At 36.9% G+C, this 25,277-nt stretch overlaps 2 protein-coding genes across 6 annotated transcripts in view; one reads left to right on the plus strand and one right to left on the minus strand.

The window, feature by feature from the left end:
- Positions 1-25,277, plus strand: part of CCDC146 (coiled-coil domain containing 146) — a 115,353-nt gene that overhangs the window by 32,189 nt on the left and 57,887 nt on the right. The window lies entirely within an intron of this gene.
- FGL2 (fibrinogen like 2) lies at positions 2,711-9,634 on the minus strand. The gene is made up of 2 exons (XM_045494567.1): positions 8,888-9,634; positions 2,711-6,396 (listed from the first exon to the last, which is right to left on the minus strand). The coding sequence occupies exons 1-2, from the start codon at positions 9,501-9,503 to the stop codon at positions 5,690-5,692; spliced, it is 1,323 nt and encodes a 440-aa protein (XP_045350523.1). The 5' UTR covers positions 9,504-9,634; the 3' UTR covers positions 2,711-5,689.

The raw sequence follows: 25,277 nt of genomic DNA on the forward strand, positions 1-25,277 counted from the left end.
GTAACTGATGTATCTCTGACTTCCTAAAACACATGGTATACACTCAGTAAATGCTTTTTTTTTTTTTTTTTAACGTTTATGTATTTTTGAGACAGAGAGAGACAGAGCACGAACAGGGGAGGGGCAGAGAGAGAGGGAGACACAGAATCGGAAGCAGGCTCCAGGCTCTGAGCCATCAGCCCAGAGCCCGACGCAGGGCTCCAACTCACAGACCGTGAGATCGTGACCTGAGCTGAAGTCGGATGCTTAACCGACTAAGCCACCCAGGCGCCCCAGTAAATGCTTTTTTGAATGAATTACACCTGAATCCACTTCAACATTTCTATCTCCACAAGGCTTTACGTTCCAAGACATTTCTGGCTTCTTTTTTTAGTTAGCGTGAGCTGCTGTCGAAACTAGGTTTTCGTTAACTAATCAAATGAACTATTAGAAGCAAACACCTCTGCTCAAGCTAGCCCACAGAATCCAGAACTTCTGGTAAATATACCCATATCAATAGATCCGGTCTCATCTGAAATTCTGTTTTTTGCTTCCTTAGTCTCGCAACCTCAAAATCTGTCCCCACATGTATTCCCCAGCTTTCTGCTGATAAAAATTCGCAAATTTGTATAAAGGCTTCTCCTCAAATTTGGCATCATAATTTACATGAGAGCATGCCCTGGTTACAGGTCTGGAGAGGCTGAGGAGTGGGATGAAGGAGTCTCAAGGAGACTAAGATCTCTCCCTCAGAAGAGAAAGCAACACTCTTGCAACAGGATGAGCCTCCTCAGTTGGGGAGAGGGGCCACTTCAAGGAGCAAAGGTGGCTCATTCACATTTGGGAATTCAGGGGAGTGAGTTCTCCAAGTATACCCAATTTCCCTCATTTCTATTCTCACTTCCAACTCTTCCCAATCAGTAAACAAAAGAAACCTGGCATAAATACGATTCAGTAGACATTGCATTTTGGCAAGACACAGGATGAAATTAGTTGGGATTCAGCCAACTCTCTTGTCACCTCTGGGGAGAGGGAGGAGATTGGAATTAAAGGTGGTCTAGAAAGGGGTCTTTGGTCTCATTGTAATTTTTTAAAATTAAACCATTCATGAATTTGGTATGATTAAAATTAATTTCAAAATTATAATATGGTATAAGAAGTATGAAAAAAACACTTTTTTTTCTTTAGGAACACGGGTAGAACAATCACGGTCTGTTCTGGTACTGCCATGCGTGGTATGGACCCAGAGGCATGGTCCCAGAACCCCTTCTAAATTAGAGGTTTGCCAGTGTATGTATGTACCCAGCCTATAGTATATCTGATTCTCTCTTGCCAAATTTCCCCCTGGCTTCAACCACTTCTCACCTGTGTTGACAATCTCCCAAATCCTCAGATTTGACAGTATCTGCTCCTTCCCCAGTTATAACTCCAGCTTCCTCAGACTACAGCTCTCTTTGGTAACATATTTATGAACCACTTTGAATAACAACACTGTCACAAGTTGGCTTTACATCCTAGCCAAACAGATTGATTTCAAGGTAGAACCCAGACAATTGTTGAATAATGTACATATAATAAGGAATATATAGGATGGTACAGGACCGAAGAAGAGGGGTACCAACCCCCTCCTAATGTTACCAGAACAGAATGCCCAAAAGAGATAACTATTTAGGAGAAGGGAGAGGAGGATGGGGAGAAGGTGATACATATAATATGTTCTAGGTGCTTCGTATGTTATCCTCTCAATAACTCTATTGGGCAGATTCTACTGTTATCCATTTAAAAATTTTGTTTATTAAATGTTTTTATTTATTTTTGAGAGAGAGAGAGAGAGAGAGAGAGAGAACAGTGGGGGAGGGGCAGAGAGAGAGGGAGATGCAGAGTCTGAAGCAGGCTCCAGGCTCCAAGCTGTCAGCACAGAACTCAACACGGGGCTCGAACTCACCAACTGGGACATCATGACCTGAGCCGAGGTCAGATGCTTAACAACGGACTGAGCCACACAGGTGCCCGTACCGTTATCATTTTATAACTGAAAGAACCAAAGGACTGTGAGATTAAGTGACTGTGTTGGTGATCCCACAGCTTGCAGATGGTAGAGCTGAAATTCAAACCAAACAAGTCCAGCTTCTGAGTCCCTGCTCTAGATCACGAGCAGTAAGAAGACAAAACTCTGGTAGAGGATGGCCTTCTATCTAGACCAAGGGAACAGTATACACAGAATAATGAAAACTTCAGGGAATGTGGAGATTGTGCAAGAACAGGGGGTTTATTTGCTGGATTTATCATGTAGGAAATGAGCAGTTGTTGGAAGGTTTTAAGCAGGGCAATAATATGATAACAACTGTATTTTTAAATAGTCTCTCTGACAGTGAAATGGAGGGTGGGTTGGAATAGATGGAAACTGGATTCATGGGTTACTCTGAGAAAGCATTGGCGTTATCCAAAGGAGTTGATGAGGGCTGAGCCAGCAGGAATGTTAATGATGGAAAAAGATGGAGCTAAATGCTGCAAAACAAAACGGAAACTTTTGTATTTCAAAGGTGTCAACAGTATGCTGGAGGGAAGTGAGATAATGGTCTTCCTGTAAATGAAATAGAACCCATTAAAGTCTTCGAAAAGAGTCAAAGGTAAAGTCTAGTTAGGTAAACATTATGCAACTTTTCAGACAAGAGTAAATATATAAATATTATTTTACTAACAATATTTAATGTTTCCATATTGCAGAAATAAATAGATGTGAAGATTAAATCTTTTATTTTATAGGGTGGTTAAAAGACATGAGACATAAACTTATTTATACACAAAAGAAAAGAAGAACTCTAAATAAAAGCTTATCATGATGACATTACCCATCACTTTTACTTTTAAAACCTTTCCCTGGGTAGCCACTCAAAAATAAGGACCAGCAAATTTTGTTACTAGAGTATCTTTTATACTTTGTATATTTAAGCTCTTTATTGGACAGATGTGTCACTCATTCATTTGAAGCGTTACTGCCTATTGAAAAATTTGATTTTTCTTCTTAGCAATGAGTGGATCAGTTTCACTTGGAATTTCTTTTCTTTTTTTTTGAAGGACTTCTATTTTCACTTATATATTCTTTTTTTTTTAAGGTTTATGTATTTTTGAGAGAGAGAGAGAGAGAGCACAAGCAGGGGAGGGGCAGAGACAGAAAGGGAGACACAGAATCCAAAGCAGGTTCCAGGCTCTGAGCTGTCAGCACAGAGCCTGACACCGGGGCTTGAACTCACAGACCAGGAGATCATGACCTGAGTGGAAGTCGGAGGCTCAACCGACTGAGCCACTGAGGTGCCCCTCAGTTGGAATTTCTAAGGACTAGTTTTAGTCAACATTTTCAAAGAATGATAAAGTTTAGAAATAAAGTCTTATTAAGATAACAAATATTAGCCTTTAAAATGGAACCAATTTGTTAATAATCCACATTTGTGAACATTAGCACATATTAGTGAGTAACTATGTTAAAGCAAAACGCTCTTTCAGATATAATCTATTTCCATTAACATGTTAAAGATTAGCAAAGTACAAAATATATTTTATAAATGACATGAAATGATAAAGTATAAAATATATTTTATAAATGACATGAAATGATTTCAAGAAGGAATTTCTATGTCACAGAATTTTTTATTGGAAGTGTCATAAAAGTATAATAGAAAATAAAATTTGATCCTTTGAAATAAGTGGACAGATAAAAGGCAGCTTTTGAGTATTTACATGGATTAATGGATTATTTGGCAAATCTTCTGAAATGATAATCTCATTCCCATTATATCAGTGGATACTCGCTTTATGAGCTATTTTTCTTTAGAACTGTATTTTGCGAAGAGTCCGTTTATTTTCCTTTTTTCAGTGTGAGAAACAGAAGTTTGAGAGGATCAGATCCTGCTTCATGAGTCCATTTTTGATCATGGAAATTGACTTAAACTTATGCATATATCAACAATTACAGATAGTAAATGAAAATTCTCTTATGTGAAATAAATACATTGTATAAAATAAAAATCTTCTTAATCTTTTTTAAAAAAACAAAAAATAAAAGTGTAAGTCAGTTACATTTACATCTGTTATACTATTGAGTAGATATGAAGCTTTTGAAATCTACCATGATATTTTGTAGTTTGGCTGTCACAATTCTCTTTGCATTTCTCTTGCCTTAATACTTTAATAGTATTCATAATAACTTAATTTTCATCATGTGTACCTGAAAACTTTGTATGTCATACTATTTTTAAGAGTATCTTGCTTCTTTTTGGTTAGAATTTTCTATAAAGGGCAATATTTGAAAAAGTTACTTTGTTTCCTAAAGCTACTATCCTTCTTAATTATTTTCAAATTATGAGTAAAGTTGCATCTTTTTTAGTATATTTTGAGTTACTGTGGTAGAAACAAACTAGAAATTAAAGATTGAATAAATTTCTATGACTCACATACAGTATAGTGTATTGTTTCAAATTTTATTCTAGAGTATATTTTAAATGTTCAACAGAATACCACTGTTCTCTCTGAAATGATCCCTTTTTTACAATGATTAAATTTAACACACTATTTTTTTAATAATCTTTAAAAAATGGTCTGCACTCCAGAATTAGTGAATTATAAAAGCTTCATATATTTTAGTTTGGTTAAAAAAAATAAACACCTGTATTTAAATTTTCTGATAAAAATATAAGCAATACACCAGTTAGGGTTGAGATATATATAATATTTGAACTCCTATTCTATATATATCAAAATACATATGTCTTATAAAACTTAGCTTTCTATGAAGTGAATCACTTAATGAAAATATTGCTTTGGATATAAATGCTTTGGCCCTCAGAGTAATCTAGTCTATAAATAAATGCTTCATTCCCCACCCACACCTACCCTTCCAAAAGAAAGCCTACCAGTAGTCATGCACAGTAATGAGCAATCTTAAATTAAAAACTGTTGTGCAATCAAAGCAAAGGAAGCTAATTTTTATAGTAAAGCAGTTTTAACCATCCAACACCTCAAGAGTTATCAACTGTGAATTAATAACCTTTAAATCATGGTCTTTAAGGTTGAATTAATTTTCTGAATGCTTTTAGGAGTGACATTATGCTACCACCAAAATATTTTAAATGACAAATATTTTACATTTCACAAATAGTACATTAACAGGTTTAGTTACATGTATTTCCCTTTGTCTGGAAGCTAAAATGCTGTAGGGTCTTCCTGACCCAAAAGAAATGCCATAAATTGAGAAAGTTTATCTCAGAACGAGGATTAAGGTATTTAGAGACATAAATAGCCAATAACTGACTATAGCCTGAAAAAAAGGTATTTAAGTCACAATCAAAATACAGATTACTTGTGTAAAAATCCAGCCTGCTAAATAAACAATGATTTCATGATTATAGCAAGTAACATAAGTAAATAGAAAATCTTTCAATTAATAGAAATTAAGGGAATCATAAATCTAATGTGTAATTCTCAACATTCCCAATTGCTTTGCAAATATTCATCTGGATAGCAGTATAACAGCAACAAAAGACGCCTATAAAATGTGTGCTTTTTCAGCTTTATTTCAAATGCTGTGTAGCATAAGAACCTATTCCTAGAGATAAATTTTTAGTCATAGTAAAGGAGTATAAAACATATTCCAAAGTGCTCAAGGAATTAATTGCCCTATTAGGTAATAAATACCCAGAGGAATGAGTTTAGTGATTTATGGCTTAAAGTGCTTGGGTCTCATCATCATTTTAGCCTCTTTGAAGGAGGACTTGTAGCCACCAGGGTGTGCCTCAGTTATACCAGGCCAGGTGCCCCAGAAAATCCCATTACGGACACCTCTATATTTTTGGTGATAATATTTGCCATTTAAGTTTGCAGAAAGACATGCATCAAACCACCAGCCTGAACTGTAATAGAGCCCACAGTTCCCAGAGGGATACCGATCATTGTCTCTATCTGGGGTGGTGAAATACTTCAGATCATGGTTGTAATGTTTACTGAAATGTAAGGCATCTCCAGCTGTGCCGTTATAATTACCGACGTGCAAACGGTATTTGAGAAACTCGTTGGCCACGTAAAATTGATCATACAAGGCATAGAGTTTGACACCATTAAAGTCTTCAAGATCAATTCTTAGAATCATTTCTTTACTTTTGGTCAAGAGATGAATTTTATCGTTCCCCAGCCAAAATTCTCTTCTGAGGTTCCCAAAGCCTACTTTGTAGTCTTGCCATGTTCTGGTGAAGTTGGTACTTCCATCAAGACGTGCCTGCAGCACTGTCCAACCTCCCCCCATGGTCTCCATGTCACAATAAACTTCGAAGCTACTATTTTTGGGATCCGGCGTGACTCTGTAGGTCTCACTGCTTCTTTTGCCTATTGTGTAGTAGTCAGAGCAATCTTTATATATTAGATGTTGAACTGAAGGGGGAAGAAGAGAAAGACATTGGATTTTGTTACTAAAAATGATGCATATGAAGAATTCTTTATATGTACAAAAGCAGTTTGATAATTTAGTCAGCGGTGTTCATGAAACCTTGCTCTGCAAAATTTACTTGAACCTGTTTAGCAAACGTTTATTAAAGCCTCAGAATAAGAACTTGGTGCTATAAAGCAGACAAGGCTCTCCAACATACTCTTGGTTGGTAATAATAGTAACAATGTTCACAAAAAACAACAACGAAGTCAATAAAATAGTTTTGGTAATTTAGTAATACTTAGTGAGTGCTACTTATGTGTTCTAGGCATTCTGCCAAAGACTTGATAACATTTTCACACTTAGTCTGCACGTTGACCTTATGATGTAGGTATTATTTCCAATCTGCAGGTGAGGATACTTAGTTAGGGTCAAAGAGAACCAGTGGCTTGGTCAACTTCACAGAAGCATTAAGTGGTAGAGCCAAGACATGTACTGAGATCTGGCTGGCTGTAAAGCTTGTTCTTATAACTACTACATTCCTTGGTCCTAAAGGTCAGATGCTTCCAACCCTTCTAGAACTGCATTCCATGTTTACAGAAGAAGCAGAGTTTCTATTTCCTTTCACCTAACGGGGCTGATATCCTCTTTTGCCAGAAAGTTTTATAGGATATGTTCCAAATTATGTATTAAAATTCTAATGTACAGACTTGATCATAAATTCATATTTATTTTACTTTCTTGACAACTAAATTAAGAAGCTCAAGTAAAAAAAAGATTTTTTTCAATAATATACCAATATCCTTTTTTTTAATGCTTCCACACATACGTTTGCAAACACTTTTCTCTTTCCAATATTTTATTTAAATTCAAGTTAGTTAATGTATAGTGTAGTTTTGGTTTCTGCAGAATTTAGTGAGTCATCGCTTACACACAACACCCAGTGCTCATCACAACATGTACCCTCCTTAATGCCCAGCACTCATTTAGCCCATCTCCCCACCTCCCCTCCAGCAACCCTCAGTTTGTTCTCTGCAGTTAAGAGAGAACTTATGGTTTGCCTCCCTCTCTCTTTTTGCTTTATTTTATTTTTCCTTCCATTCCCCTATGTTCATCTGTTTGTTGCTTAAATTCTACATATAAGTGAGATCATATGGTATTTGTCTTTATTTGACTAATTTATTTCACTTAGCATCATACTCTCTATACCAACATTCTTATTCTGAATTTATTATCTGGAACGTATTTAGCCAGTGTTTCACATGTTTGGTTTCTAGAAAAGAACAACAGGTGGTTATGTTCAGGATGGTTCTGTAGGAATCAAATACAGGTATTTACTCTTAGATAATTTTTATAAGGATTTGGGCCAGATAAAGTAAGTTACTACTCAAATCAAAACAAAATCTGTTCATGTGTATTTAGAACTCAAAGTATTTCAACATTTCCCCTAAACTCTTAGTATAAAAATAGACGGTAGAATTTTGTTCATATCATTACAAGCTGCCATGCAGCAGCAAATCTAGTATGCACTCTGGGATGTCACCTAAGATGTGAACTTCTGCCTTGCCATTCAGGGTATGTTCAGATACGGGCTGGCAGGAGTATTAGCAACAGTGGTCCTTGAAAGCCCCACCTTCAGATCCCTAGCAGATTCCTTGGGGATGGAGCACACATGAGGTGCTTGTTCCAAATGAATGTGATCTCCATCCCAGGCACCATATCCCTTCAACCTTACATGCATGGTAAGTGGAGGTCCTAATGCAGAGATGGCTTTCCAAAGTGTAACAAGACCATCAGCAGCAGTGAATCAGGTGGAAAGCCAGCACTTGGAGGAACCAGTGCCACAGCTAGAAGTTTGTGGGCACAGTAGGTAACTAAGTTTGTGGTCTTCTGTCATGCCAAAACTCTCCCCTTAAAATGTTTTTGTGCCACTCAAAGCAAAAAGTTTTGCACACACATGAAGCCATATAGCTGCTTTTATTCCATTTATAAAATCTCCTGTTTTCACTAGATATTTAGGATTAGGATTGGCAGATAAGTTAAAATCTTGCAAAGATTTCCTGTGGCCACATGAGAGGAGCAGTCAGCCAACCACAGGAAACTGACTTCCAATGAACAAAGCACAGCTGGAAATACTGCCTTATCTGTGTTGTCTTCAAACACTTCAATGAGGAGATAGATAAGTGAAATGCAGTAAAATATTAAGAAATAATATCTGTCTACTTTGGTTTGTGTGTAGCTCTGGCATTAACAAACAAGATCTTTGAAACTGAAAGTGCTTTCTAATGGATACAGAATTATGATTTTTGTAATTAAGCCTTGTTTCTGTGGTCACATTTGCAAAGATATTAGTTTTTCCTGTACTACCTTGATGAATAAAAGGCTTAATTTCTTTCATCTGTCCTTTGTCTAACTTCTTTGCAGAAGTTAATGATTATAGATCCTGTCTAGCTATATAATTTTCATGAACAGATGGTAAGAAGACATTATACATACCTGGACGTGACTGTATTTCTTCTTGATTGGGACACTTAGATGAACACTTGCCATCCAAACTATTGACTACAAATGTTAGATTTGCCACTTTGCTGTCAACATAATTTTCTATGTTGTTCATATTTACAAGGTTGAGCTTCTCCAGGCGACCCTGAAGCACATCGATCTCCTCCTTTGCATTCTTTAGGTCAGAGGACAGCTTGTTAACCTCACTCTCTAATTCTCGAACTCTGTTGTCATCGGCTTCTCCTAGCACTCCTGGGCTAGGTAACAGCCTTCCATTTCTGCCTGGGTCTCGGCTGTCGTCAGCTTGCAGTTTGCAGTCTTGGCAAGATTTCTTGAGGCTATTTACCATTTCCTTGAGGTTCTGGACTTCCTTGAACACCTCCTCGATCCTGCCGAACTGCTTCGGGAGCTGAATGGTCAGTGGCGGCAGGCTCACCTGGTAGGGGCATTCGCTCCCCTCCTCGCATTTCCCTCTGCTTTCTAGTCTCACCGGGCAGGCATCCTTGGCCATTTCATCTTTAATTTCCTCCGTTTCATTGTTTGCCACAACCAAAACGCCATAAGCCGCAAGGACAGCCGAGCTCAGCCCCCACCAGTTGGCTAGCTTCATCGTTGCTCGGCGGCGGCGGTGGCCCTCACCCCAGCAGGGACGCGTGCGGGCCGGCGCTGTTTTAATAGCCGCAGCTGCCTGCCTGAGTCAGGTTTTCTGTGTTCTCAGAAAAGGGCGGGAGCGCTTGCATCACCAGTTTCAGAATCACAGAGGAAGAGGAGACTGTCCTCTTTACACGCAGCTTGCCAAAACCTGTTATTTATTCTCAAAATAATACGCATCAGAATTATTGTGGTTGCCTGGGTGTAGATTCCTCAAGTTTCACTTTTACCATTTAGTTTATGAAGCACCAGAAAAATCTTGGATTTCAAAATAATTATGCTTGAAATAAATTGTACTTAACGCCCCTGGAAAAACTAGCTTTTAAAGATAAAAAAAAATTAATGTGCTAGTTACCCAGACTGAAGAACAGAAAGTTTACAAAAATGGAAATGGTCTTTTTTTCCTTTGTAGAATGGGGTGAGTCATTGGGGATTCTGTATATTCTTCATGTTGGAGTTTCAGGTGAAATGCTAAGCACTTAAATTTTTTTGTTAATATGGCAAAAAGTGCAGCTTTCAGACTCATGCCATGCACTTTTGTTTCATCTATTTGAAAAACAGAAGAAAACTGGTAGAAAGGGGTTACTTTCTATTCCTTTGGCCGTAGCCTAGCATAGTAGAAATGTCTACATGACAAAAGGTACATCATTGCCTTTCATCAAAACCAGCAGCCTCCTGCTTTCCTTCACCACGTTTGTGATTATACTCTACAGTTGCCCACGTGTGAATCTTTGAACTTTTCTTGGCTCTGTTCAGATTCTCCCTCTGTCCCCGGCATCTCTGCCTCCTCTTCCCATTGACAACCATGCCTCTGTGCTCTCTTCCTCCCACGGTGGGTTCCTCCACCTGGTCTCTATGCCACTTGCTCTAGCACTGCCCTGCCCACTTGTCAGACTTATGCCTTTTCAGACTTTCCTTGGTTTAAACCTTTTATCAATTTTCAACCTTTTCTCCTCAGAGGCTGAGAGGCAGGAAGGAGGGAACAGTTTCAATGGGAGAAACCACCTCCTTTTTAGTTGTTTTGCATATTGGCATCTCATATAAGGTTTCTTACTTTAAAAAGGATATTTTTTGCTTTAAAAATAATTTCAAAAATAACTGACATGGATAAAAATCTAGATTCTTTATTGTGTTTTAAGGTACTCTGTAATCTATCTCATAGTTATTTCCTTAATTTGATTTCCTATGACTTTTCTATATATCCCCTTCATTCCAGCCAGATACCCTAGTCACCCTAACTCTTTATGTTCTCTAAATGTGTCAGGCTCACTTTACACTTTGGCGATTGTGTTTATTCCTGAATACTTGGAAGACATGGATTCTAGCCCTGGATCTACCTGCTCTTGAATATACAGATCATTAACTTCACTGAGATTTGGTTCCTGTGCTGTGAAGGAGATATTTGGCTATTATTCCCTCATACAAGAATGATAGTTATAAAAACTTTGAGTGAAATGTTAAGGGAAAAGAATGCATTTAAGCATAACATTCTTTCCAGACAAATTTATCAAACACGTTTTATACACCTTATGCCTCATTTTTCCCCATCTTCTTCCAGGTTTTTAAAAAAAAATTAAGTTTGTTTTCTCTTCATTCCATTCAACATAGTCAAACCAATTTAGGCAAAATTTTTTAACCTTCTGACTAAGAACATCTAATTAATCTCTTAATTTCATTTTTCTCTCCTCACCTGCTTTTAAGCTCTGACACTCCCATGTTGTGAGGGGAGAAATAAATGAATGAATAGATAATTTTAAAAGAAAGAGAATAATGGTAATATAGATAATATATAAAAATATTTTATAAATTAGAAATATATAGGAATAATATTTAGTTTAAGGTACATTATTTTTTATAAATGCCCTTATCTGGTTAGGGATACAATTGATATATTTAGCCAATTACTTATTAAGGATCTTCTATATATTCAGTGCTCTACTAGATTGTATATAAAATGCATGCCATGGCCTCATCCATTCAATCATTTATTCATTCATCCACCACCCACCCATTCATCCAACTATTCATTCATCCCTCCATCCATCCCTCCCTCCATCCCTTGCTCCATCCATTCATCCCTCCATCCATCCCTCCATCCTTCCCTCCATCCCTCCATCATATTAGCTGAGCATCCTCTACATGCAAGACACCATTTGAGGCACTTAGACTATGCTAGTGATCAAATCAAACAAAAATTCATTTTTCCTTCTTAGGCAGGGGTGTTGAGGAGCTTGTATTTTCTTCATGTTGGACTTTGAAGTAAATCATAAGCACTTTTAAAAGTTTCTGGGAGGCCTGAACGGCCCAGTTGGTTAAGCGTCCAACTCTTGATTTCTGCTCAGGTCATGATCTCATGCTTCGTAAGACCAAGCCCCACATTGGGCTCTGCACTGACAGCATGGAGCTTGCTTGAGATTGTCTCTCTCCCTCTCTCTCTACCCCTCCCCTGCTCACACACTTGCATGTTCTCTCTCTCTCTCTTTCTCTCAGAATAAATAAACTTTCAAAAAAAAAGTTTCTGAATCTAATAAAAGTGCAGCTTTCTGACTCTTGCAGTGGGCTTTTGTTTCATCTGTTTGAATTGGAGATTTGCTTTTCAAGCATCGCTGCTGATTCTGGGGCCCTGCGCCCCACCCCCACCCCAGCCAAGCGCCAGTGGCACATTCCACCTAAAAAGCTTGGGCGTTCTGTGGGAACTGGCTCCTTCAGGACCCATAAAAAAATTCCCCAAATAGAGGTACTGATTTACTGATCAGTTCTCATTGACACTGGCAGGTGATCCTCTGCATTCTCAGTTTAAAACATCACTGGTCACTTACTGCAGGAAGACACTAGGTGACTACAACATGACAGAGGTTCAACCTGCCTAGTGAGTCTATAACCCATGGGGCCAGAGAGTATGAGCTACAATTACGCGAGAACGTTCACTAATACTATCTCGCTGCCTCCTCCCATCTCTGCAGTTACTAAGTGCACTTGCAGATGAGCAAAGAAAGGACTCAAAGCCTGTTTTATAGTTTTTAAGAACCTGGAGCTTACTCCAAAGTTCATGTGTTTTCTCCTATGCCACACTGCCATGTAGGGGGAAAGGATAACACTGGGAGGTACATTAGTACCACATTGTGGGAACCTGGTGCTTCATCACTGCTTAGATCAATGGGGAGCCACTGAAGGTTTCTGAGCAAGGGAATACTGTAATGAGTTAAGTACTTTAGAGAAATTAATCTATCAGTGAAATACTCGATGCACTGGAAAGGGAAAGTTTAGGCAAGGAGAGCAGTTTAGAGGCCATTTTTATAGTTCAAGCCATTGTTTCCCAAAGTGTGTTTTCTGGAACGTGAATACGAATGGAATGGAATGGAATATGAATAGAGCCTCAGGACAAGCGGTTCTGAGAAATATCAGTCATACACTAAAGTGTATTATGGCTGGTCAAGAGAAAAGTGATGTATGCTGCATTTGTCAAATGTTAGTTAACAGTAGGAAACTTACCCCCTCCCCAGGTCCATTCTTTAGGAATGAATCTTCGACTAGAAACCAGTAGGAAATGGGAGTTCTAGATGAGAGGTATTAGTGTGATGGCAGGAGGGGTGGTCAAGGCATTGCAGACATTATTTCCAAGCAGCGATAGAAGCCATGAGAGCTTATAACTGATCAGAAGTTGGGGGGAGAAGGAGAACTATGAAATACGACTCTGGTTGAAGTTAAGTAATGTGGCAATGACAACTGGAAGGGAGCAGTAGATTGGGGAGAGTGTAGAAGTATTACTTCTGTTTGGAATACATTGACAAGCCATTAATTAGAGACATCTACCAAACAGTTGGACATCTAGGTATGAAATCATCACAGAATAAATGTGGGTATCAGTTTGAAACCACACATACCGAAAGGATGGTCAAAGAAACAGGACAGGAACCAGAAGAGTGCGGTGTCGTGAAGACCAGGAGAAAGGCTTTCAAGAAGGCAGCTAGCTATCAGATAATCAAAAGCTTGAAAAACTTTTGTCCAATCCTATGGAATTCCCACCATCTGACCTTGACCTTTTGCCTCCTCCCTTTTGCTGGAAAGTCTTCCTGGATTTTCTCATGCCCAGTCTGCCCCGACTCGAATATCACCTCTCATTCTCCACAGCAGCATCAGAATCTTCCCTCCAACCCCACATCTGTCCTCAACCCAGAAATGACAGATGATGCCCATTTAGAGATTTGTTTTTCAAATCTAAACAAATTATTTAGCACCGACATATGGTGGGGTTTCTATTCAGACTTCTTTAGTGTTGTCTTATTCAAAGTATATTCAAGGGAGGATCTGCATTTACTGTATTTGGATCAGATTTCAAAAGTCAATTTCCATTTCCTATAATATGGTTTTTGTTAAGGGAACACTTTGTCATTATATTCCTTTGGTACAAATAGAGTCAATCATTATTTATAGCATTGAGATATTTTCACTGATACTACATGTATTAACATATTTGTAGTTTCTTATGTATTAAATTCAAGAGCCTTTGATTATTCTTTAGGGAATACATGTTTTTATGATAAGAAATGTTTAAACATTCACTTTTGAAAGTACTTGATTTGAAATGTCAACAGTAAATAATGTTTATTTTAATATTCTTTTGGGGTCTTAGTCCTTGTTCATTATAAATTTCACAGAACTTTAAAACAAAGCCCTGATTTCAGCAACCCATAGAGAGATCAAGAATTGCCTGATTTTGGTTAAAACTAGAATAAGAGTTGATAGTTTCTTTGGTCTGTCTTGCAAGTACCTCACTAGCATAGATGCAGACTAGAAATCCCTCTAGTACAGACCTACCATGAAAGATCCATTATGTGAATTCTTAAGGGTTCTGGTTCAAAAGAAATATAGGGCATAAACAAACAAGGGTCCACTCTTTAGAAGACTACAGAATATATACAGTTATCTGATGTGCTAATGGCCCAGATCTTCAGTGGGGTATTCAGGGCTCCTCAGGCTAGAATTTTATGAAACTATAATATTCCATGGAAGTCTTGAGATATCCATCAGTTGTCATCTATCAACAGTATCTCTTTTTACCATATACCACCCACCAAGCCAGGGATCATAAAGGATTGAAGAGATCCATGGGGCATGACATCTAGTTTTGCTGTCATCTAATTTCCAGACACTTAGGAAACTTCATATAACCAATTATGGAGAAACAAAATGTATTTATTTATATTTCTATATTGAAAATACATCTTGTTTCTTTTCATATTCCTGAAACAAAACAAACAATAAAAGCATGGTAAAGAAATCATGAAAATCAAATTATGTCTCCCTCCTCCCCCAGTTGTGGCTTTCTGCATCTTCTCTTTGTCTCCCATTATTTCTGGTAGTTATGTCCTACAAAGTCACTGTTCCCAGGGGACATACTAGGTTAGGTTTCTGTGAACCTCTAGTCATGGTACTTTTGTCAAGCCATCAATACGTAACCTTTTTTTAAACATGTTTCTGTTTAAAAACATCTTCTTTCATATTGTTGATTTATTAACATGGAACTCATGACCAACAGAACTATAATTCACACCTGAAGGAATCTTATCTAACACATGTATTTTCTCCGTAAGACATATCACAACCTTCTTGTACTTAAGAACACTAGGCAGCACTTCAGCACTAAGCTTAGGAGCACAAAAGTGTGAAAAAACATGACACTTAGGGGTGGGTGCCTGGGTGGCTCACTTAAGCATCCAACTTCGGCTCAGGTCATGATCTCGCCATTTGTGAGTTTGAGCCCCACATCGGGCTCTGGGCTGACAGCTCAGAGCCTGGAGCCTGCTTTGGATTCTGTGTGCATGTGTGTGTGTGTGTACGTGTGTGTGTGTGTGTGTCTCAAAAAATAAACATTAAAAAAAATTAAAAAACGAAAACAAGAAACAAAACAAAAGGTGACACTTAGACCACCGAAAGGATTCTGTTTACTCCATGAGAGCTGAAGCAAGACAGCAGAGCTTCACCATTCTAGGGATGTCTGCAAATGATCCCCCAAACCCACATGTATTATCTGGGGGTTACAAACAAATTTTAATGAGTAGGTGAATTTGCAAATACACTATCCATGAATAATGAGGACTGACTGTATATTGCTACAAAATCCAGAGCTTTAAATCCTTGGAAATGTCTGTACATTCATTCTAAGCTGAGAAGGTTAATTTGGTATTACCTGTTTCAGGTATTACCTTGCTCCCCTTCGGTTATTGTTTTTTGTCTTTATTTGGCATTTAAAAATAATATTTAAATTTTTATATAACATATTACATGTACAAACATACATCACATGTATGTGTTGTGTTATATATATATATATATATATATATATATATCATGTTATTAGATAATGTATATAAATATAAGTTGAATCATAAAATTTAGTTTAAAGATTTATTTTATTTAGTTTTTAATGTTTTTATTTGTTTTTGAGAGAGAGAGACACCACAAACAGGGGAGGGGCAGAGAGAGACAGAGACACAGAATTCGAAGCAGGCTCCAGGTTCTGAGCCATCAGCACAGAGCCTGATGTGGGGCACGAACTAATGAGTTGCGAGATTGTGACCTGAGCTCAAGACAGATGCTTAACTGGCTAAGCCACCTAGGCGCCCCAAGGATTTAGTTTAATATTTTAGTTCATTCATCAGAATAGTGTGCATCTTAAATAATTAAATCATTATGGAAAAATGAAGATATTAAACTAATTCCACACTAACTGAATAATTTCATGCTGAATACATGTCTTTTAAATGTCTACCTTTACTCTGAGACTCATTTTTGAAAGAACTCAAGTTTATCTTATGAAATATATGACAACACATGAACTCTCTCAATAAAGGTTAACCTAAAGGTGTCTTGTATGGTGCTGGTAAGTAAAGAAAATTTATGAAATGGATTAAAGGTTGTATATAGTACATATTGAAACACACGGACAGTTCATCCAAGTCCTCTGGAAATCTTTTTATGCATTTAAAATACAGCATTCTGAGGTACAGCATTATGTTATTTAGTTTATTTCTTTTTCTGCTTCTAGTTTGATAATATCTGTGATTTGAGTCATTTCCTGTTCTTTTCAGTGAAAATCTTTCAGGGTAGAAGAAACTACTTCTAGATCATTATCAACAGATGTAAAATTGCTTGTCCCTTATTTTGTTTATTTTTCAGTATCCACTATTTTTTATCACAGCTTTCCTTTGCTTGTGTATTTAATACAAAGTTGTTTTGACTATGTTTGTATGCACAAAAGATAGGCATGTGTTTTGACAACTGATACAAAGTTTAGCTGCAACAATTGCTTATACACAAAAAGATGACAAAACAGGCACAAAAGTTGTCAGTCACATATAAATTTAAACTAAATTTTCATTCGTTACTGTGATCATCTCAAAAATAGCATGTCATGATACAGTGAAAAGAACCTTAGGATGGTAGTTATGGAACTCTATTCTTAGGGAGGAAGCTTCTGCTTTCTTGTCACTTAAGTAGGCTTTTATTTCCACGTCTGTAATATGAGAAAGTCAAGTTAGAGATCACTAAGGCCCTTTTCAGCTGTAATAGTTTATGATTCTAAATGTTGTTCATTAGAAGCCATATAATAGGAAAGCAAATCATTAAAATATAAACCTAAGTACAGAGCATCCTTTAATTAAATCATTAATTACAATGGAAAACTATGAAGATCTGTTTCGTTTTAGCTATTCATCCAATGAATACTTATTTTGCATTTATGGAACCATGCTCTGTACTGGGCCCTAGGGATAATAAGGGTGAAAAAACAGACACTTCCTTACTTGGTAGAGCTTTAACCTGAAGAATATGTTCCAAGCCAGAGCCAGCCTTGGACAGAGGCAATGTGTTTGGCCTTAGAACATACTTGCCTTTTCTGAATCCCGCCCCCCCCACCCCAATCCCTCTCACTATGCCATAGCACTGGCCTCTCCTTTTGCTACTCCTGAGATGGCCATTTTTCAAGTCATTTTTTCCAAATTAGACCACAAAGGTTGTATAGTATCTGTAAATAACCACTGCTACCTTGGATATATGCTGTCTAGGTAGAGAAAAGAGCTTCCTGTTTGTCCCCTTTATTAGGCTTATTTCTTTGCTTCTTAACCCATCTCCCTAACTACCACCACTCCAAAATCTTCTGTGTACCAAGCAGAAAAAGTGTTTAGAACAAAGGGGGTTTTAGAAAGAAAACCATACCCCATGCAAATAGCACATGTAGCTTCCCTAGGTCTAAAACTTATTTAATGACTGTAGGGTTTATCAATTCAATAAATTATAAATTCTGCAGAATGCACAGAATAGATATAACCGTAGCACTGAAAATATAAAAGCACAAGAGGTAAATATATTAAAACTTTCTGCTTTTTACATTTGCTCCTCTCCTATTTTTTCCCCTCCTTTTTATATCTTTGCTTCTGTAGTGTGAAGCAGTGGGGGTAAGAAGGGGGAAACAGCATATGGATTGGGGGATTTGACTTTTCTCCTTTCTAGGGCAGGCACCAGAAGAGGAGCCTGGCCTGACTTGGAGAATCTTGGCCAAGTTTAAGTTGCTCTTCCTCCCTGCTCCACAAATAGCTAACATCTGCTGCTTATTATGTGCTCATCTTCTATAATTTTCCCCTCTAATTCCCACCCAAACATAGAAGACAGAAATATAGTGTCGTGGAATAAAGTGGAGCTCTGAGAGATGGAGGTGGTGGGATAAAGATGACAGAGACAAAGAAACACAGAAAAAAAGACTAGAGTGGGGGATGAAGAGAGAGAAATTGCATCATGGTGGGATCTTTTGTTTATGTATCACAATATTTCGTTCAATGAAGATTATTAAATCCACATGTAAAGCTAATTTTACAGGATTTTCCTTTCTGGAGTGGATACTAAGAGAACAAATAGGATACGGTTGGAATCAGAGCATTAGGGCCTCATGATTGAGCACCTCCTCCATCATTTTGACAGTGGGCAGGTGTGTCAGTAGTTGCTCCAGATTACATTGTTATGATGACCATCCGTAAAGTTAAATAAACTTTTAAGACATACGAGTTCCAAACAGCTTAACCTAACAAACAGTGTGAGCTTTTAGTCAGCATATCCAACTTCCAAATGTTTAAAGGAGTTTTGTTGTGGAAGTGTTTGCTTTCATAACAACTTAATTCCTTGTAATTTCTTGAGTTTTTCCTATTTTGGAACGCCTGTACTACAGCAAATAGCAAAATAGCATTGTCAGGGGGAAGGTGCATATACTAAATATATACTCCATCAATTGATATAGAATATTTAGAACAAATAGTGTTTAGTGTTTACTAGAGGAACTTTAATAATAAACTGCTGTTGCAAGCTTTTCACCGTGCCACAAAACCTCAGGAAATGACGTTTCATGTTATCAAGACCAACGCCTTCATTTTACAGATGAGTGAACAGGTCTAGGAAAAGCTAAATGATCTGTCCAAACCTGACCAAGGCTGCTCATGTCTTCCAATTTCCCAACTAGCTATTCCAGCAAATTCTGGATTGATGTGTATAGTACTCTTAATTTGTCATTAGATTATAGAAAAATGCCACCAAAATATAGTTTACCCATATTAAAACTTTCCTAGTACAGGGGTGCCTGGGTGGCGCAGTTGGTTAAGCGTCCGACTTCAGCCAGGTCACGATCTCGCGGTCCGTGAGTTCGAGCCCCGCGTCGGGCTCTGGGCTGATGGCTCAGAGCCTGGAGCCTGTTTCCGATTCTGTGTCTCCCTCTCTCTCTGCCCCTCCCCCGTTCATGCTCTGTCTCTCTCTGTCCCAAAAATAAATAAACATTGAAAAAAAAAAAACAAAACTTTCCTAGTACAATGCTGCTGGGATTTTAGAAAGCAATACGGTTTCTTCAGGTCTTTCAAAAGAATTGGGAATTCCCATATGTGCTATTCACATGCCTTGCTGGGCATGAAAATGATTCAGACAATTTCTCCAACATATACAAATCTGTATCCATAATTTTTTTCCCACTTGTCTTTCTGTCTATGCTTGTTTGTATTGTCTGGCTTTAGAGTATAAATTCTTAAGATAATTATTTTTTGAAAACATCTTGTGCCCCGATCAAAGAGAATGAAATCTTGCCATTTGCAATAATGTGGATGGAACTAGAGTGTATTATGCTGAGTGAAATAAGTCAGGCAGAGAAAGACAAATAGCATACGATTTCACTCATATGTAGAATTGAAGAAACAAAACAGATGAACATAGGGAAGGGAAGGAAAAGTAAGATAAAAACAGAGAGGGAGGCAAACCATAAGAGACTCTTAAATACAGAGAACAAACCGAGGGTTGCTGGAAGGCTGGTGGGTGGGAGAATGGGCTAAATGGGTGATACACATTAAGGAGGGCACCTGTTGTGATAAGCACTAGGTGTTAAACGTAAGTGATGAATCACTAAATTCTACTGAAACCATTATTACACTATATATTAACTAACTTGGATGTAAGTAAAATAAAAGAAAAAGAAAAAAAACAACCACAAAAAAACCATCTTGTGCCCGACCCTGCCCAGAGCTGCATTCTAGAAGGCACGTGACCAGTTTTTTTTAAATCCCTTTTCTGAAAACTTTTTTTCTGATTACAAATAAAATATTTGCTTACTGTAAAAAAGATTAGAAAATATAGAAATGCATATGAAAATTATAATCCTACTTCTTTATTACCATGGTAAAATAACCATAACACTAAATGTACCATTTGAACCATTTTTAAATGTACATTCGGTGGTATTAAGTACATTCACTGTTGTGCAACCATCCACCTCCAGAGCTTTTTCATCACCCCATACTGAAATTCCATACCCATTACACAGTAAATCCTCACTCCTCGCTGTCCCACTCCTGGTAATCACTGTCCTACTTTCTGTCTCCATGGACGTGACTGTTCGAGGTATCTCAAGTAAGTGGAGTCATACAATATTTGTACTTTTGTACCTGGCCTATTTCACTTAGGATAATGTCTACAAGGTCCGTTCATGTTGTAGCGTGTATCAGAAAGAATATCATTTCTTTTTAAGGCTGAATGATATTCCATTGTACATGTATATCACATTTTGTTTATCTACTGCTCTGTTGATGGACATTTGAGTTGTTTCCACCTTTTGGCTTTAATGAATCATGAGGCTACAAAAATGGGTGTACAGATATCTGTTCAATACTAGCCATCTGAATGAGTGTGAAGTGATATCTCACTGTGACTTTGATTTGTATTTCCTAGTGATTAGTGATGTTGAGCATCTTTTAATGTGCCTATTGCCATTTATATTCTTTGGAGAAAGGAATTTTCAGGTCCTTTATTCATTTTTGAATTGGGCTGTTTGGGTTTTTTGTTGTTAAGTGTAATAATACTTCTGTTAACATTTTGGACTATTTCAAATAATTTTTCTGAATGTGTAATTTTATAAAAAAAATAGACCATCTTCTACATAGTTTTTAATCTTTTAAAATTTTGAAGCGTAATACACCTATGTTAAAGTGTCTAAAATATAAAGGTATAAGTTAAATCAAATACTCAACCACTACCCAGGTCAAAAAATAAAATGTTGCCAGCTCCCAGAAATTCCCTTTATAGCCTATCACTCTACCTGTAGTAGCTACTGTGACTTTTATAATCCTTTTTAATTGTTCATAGTTTTATCACTTAAGCATGAATCCCTGAACACCATACTTTTTATTTTACCTATATTTTAAATTTGATGTAATTAGAATCGTACAAAATGTATTTTTGTGTTTGACTTCTTTCACTCTGTTATATTTGTGAGAACTATTCATATTTTTGCATGTATTTTTCTATTGTATTTTTATGCCAATATTACTTATCCATTATATTGCCTATGGAAATTGGGGGTGTTTCCAGTTTTTATCAATTGCTAATAATGGTAGTTGAATGTTCTTTTTTTTTTTTTAATTTTTTTTTTTAACGTTTTTATTTATTTTTGAGACAGGGAGAGACAGAGCATGAACAGGGGAGGGTCAGAGAGAGGGAGACACAGAATCTGAAACAGGCTCCAGGCTCTGAGCTGTCAGCACAGAGCCCGACGTGGGGCTCGAACTCACGGACCGCAAGATCATGACCTGAGCTGAAGTCGGCCGCTCAACCGACTGAGCCACCCAGGCGCCACAGTAGTTGAATGTTCTTGTATGTTTCTTGGGGTACTCATGCATACACCTGAATGGGCACTTACCAAGAAATAGAATTGCTTTGAGAAAGGGATTGTTAGGCAATTTTTCATGTAATTATCAGTCATTTGGTCTTATATTTAGTGACATGTTTTTATGATCACTAGTCATTTTGTGGTGGTTTTCTTTTTGACCTCTAAAACTTTTTTTATATATAAAGTTGTGTTATTAACCCTTTGTATATCAAGTGTTTGCACACTGTTTTCAAGTTTGACACTTGATTTTTAAGTGTGTATGTAGATATGTGGAAGTCTTTAGATGTTGTGTGCTTATATTAGTTGTTTCCCTTTGATTCCTTCACAACACTACAATCATATAAAATATCTATGTGTATTTTGTTCTTATTTTTATAGTTTCATTTTTTGTTTTGATTTTAAAACTTTACAATATATTTTTAAGTAAAATATGAGATAGGGGCCTGGCTTTATTCTTTCCCCAAATGTTTAATTTTGTTCTTTCAATACACTGTGTTGATGAATTCCATCTTTTCCTTGCAGTGACTTGAACTTGTATATTAAGTTATGCATAAACAAGCTACTTTCTGGTTACAATGATAAAGCAGCACTCTATTCTGGTGCTACTGTCATACTGTTTAAATCTCATAGGTTTATAATACATCTTCAGTCTGAAAGGGAGATTTCACACTTAACAGTCTTCCTTTTATAAAATTTATTGTTTCAACTGTACTTTATAATCATCTTTTATGCTCTAAAATTCTATTGATTAATTCAGAGGTAAATGGCCTCTTTTAAAGTATTTTTGTCATCCTAGGACATTTGTTCAAATCTGCTTTTACATTTCCCTATGTATTAGTAGTTTTCTATATATATATTTTCACATTCTTAATGATTATTTCCAGATTTTTTTATCTTTCCCATTGCTATTACAAATGGGATCGTTTCTTCAATATGTTTTCAAACTTCTTATTAAGAAAGCTATATTTTGGGTGTGCTCAGTCAGTTGAGCATCCGACTTTGGCTCAGGTCTCAAGCTCACAGTTCATGAGTTTGAGCCCAGTGTCGGGCTCTGTGCTGACAGCTCAGAGCCTGGAGCCTGTTTCAGATTCTGTGTCTCCCTCTCTCACTCTGCCCCTCCTCCGCTTGCACTTTATCTCTCTCAAAAAAAATTTTTTTTAATTTAAAAAAGAAAGCTATATTTTTTTAAATTTGTTTTATAAATGGTCACCTAATTTCACTATAACATTATTTTGGTTTTTCATGTAGGCATTTCTATCAGATGTAAATAATGATCATTTGTTTCTTCTTTCTCACATATACACACATCATTTTCTTGTTTAAATGCCTTGGCACGCATTTTCTGAATCATATTCAATGACCATGCTTTTATCGGGTACCCTTCCTTACCTTATTTCTGACTTTAATGGGAATGCCTCCAGTGTTCTATAATTAAATGTGATGCTGGCTATTTGTTTGAAATTTGCATTTTTAAAGATAATAAATTATCACTAGTTATTATTAGGCCTGTCAGTGTTGTGTCTGATTCTAGCCAACATGGCAGGAGGCAGAGCAGCAGAGTGAAAAGAGGAAGGACTCTGGAGTCACAGGAAATGTGAACCCTCGTTTCTCTCCTTAGAGCATAGCCTCTCTGCGACATACCTCTCTCATAGGATTATTAGAAGAATTAAATGAGAGAGCATATTCAAGTCCCCCAGTACATTTTTCTGGCATATATTATTATGCATATGTTAACTCTTAAACTGAAACCTCATCTAAGCACTATAGTTTAGACTGTTCACATTTTCCCATAAGTTTGTGTGTAAGACTAATATTCTATTCATGTCTGCAATAACCCATTTATAAATCCATGATAGTTTGCAATGCACTGATAATTACACCATCTGTTTTTCAATGCTCAGGATAAGGATACCCTCAGTGAAAACCTTTGATGTGATACTAATTATTGCTAACACTCTCTTGTCTTCTGTGGAATAAGGTGTTGTCTCTAATGAGAAATTCAGAACCATATTCAAAGTATCAAAATGTGGATTTTATTCCTTTATGCTTTCTTTTTAAACTAGTTGACATAGTCTATTCTAATTCTTTGGCATGTTCTTTTCATCACCTCTATAGCTGGCAAGTATTCATTCTCTGAGGATAGATTTGGGTTTCAAGGAGAGTGAAAGTCCTCTTAGCTCACTGTAGAGCTAAGTTTGGTGTTTAAGACAGGAAATCAAGCCAATTGATAGGGATTTTGTTTCAAAGCAAAGTTGTCTATTCTGATGATTAAGTATAATAATGATTATTATAATATATAATTATATATAGACACAACATAAAGTTCTTGGATTAAGTTGATAGCCTTTAAAGTATTTTAGGTCAACACTCACTTGGATATCTAAACTCTGGTACTTTTGGTTATCAAGAAATGTATAACCCTTTAATGAAAATTTTCAAACCTATACAAAAATAAAGAAAATCATATAATGAACCCGAATGCCCATAACCGAGCTTCAATTTATGGCCAATCTTGAGTCAGCCCCCACTCATTTTCTACACCACCCAATTCCAGATTATTGTGAAGCAAATCCCTAAATTATCCAAGAATTTTATTTATAAACATTTCCATATGTATCTCTAAAAGGCAAGAACTCCCTTAAACTGTAGCCACAATGCCATCATTATTCTCCCCCAACTAACAAAAATTCCTTAATATCATCAGATATCCAGTCAGTATTCATATTTCTCTAATTGTCCTATATGATTTTATGATTACACAGTTATGCACCAACATAGTTACGTTTGATCGATTTGTTTTCAATTTTTAGAATTGCTTTTCAATTTAATTTTATAGTTAAGGTACTGTTCTACACCATCTCTCCAAAACAAAGTATATTCAAAGAATTCTAACTTTTATCCCCAGGCCCTCCACCCTGATCCCTGTCTCTTCCTATAATATAATTCTATTTCTAAAGGATCTTTCCTTTATATTTGCATATATCTGTTTTTATTCATAACATAGCTTCTGGAATTTAGGAAGATCTGTGCTTTTGTTATAATGTTATCTTTATATTCATATTATTATATCATACCCTTTTCCCTCTTTTTAAAAAAATGTTTTATTTATTTTTGAGAGAGAGTGTGTGTGAGTGGAGGAGGGGCAGAGAGAGAGGGAGACAGAGGATCCAAAGTGGACTCTGCACTGAAACAGCAGCAAGCCCAATACAGGGCTCGAACTCAGGAATGGTGAGATCATGACCTGAGCCCAAGTCAGACGCTCAACCGACTGAGCCACCCAGGTGCCCCTCCCTCTTTCTTATAATTAGTTTTGACTACTGTCTCTTGGTTTCCCACTATAAGTGATATCAAAATTAACTAGTATGTCTTCTTCCCCCCATCCCTCCTCACCATCCCTCCTCACAGCATCAATTTGACACAGTACCCTTTCATGGATATCATCCACCTCTTCATGGTATTTCATATCTGCCAATCTATATTACCTTAAGTTCTCTAAATGTTTCACATTGTCTCCATGCCATCAGCAAGGCTATGCTACTCATT

This window comes from Leopardus geoffroyi, chromosome A2, assembly GCF_018350155.1.
Source record: "Leopardus geoffroyi isolate Oge1 chromosome A2, O.geoffroyi_Oge1_pat1.0, whole genome shotgun sequence".
NCBI classification, from domain to species: Eukaryota; Metazoa; Chordata; class Mammalia; order Carnivora; family Felidae; genus Leopardus; species Leopardus geoffroyi.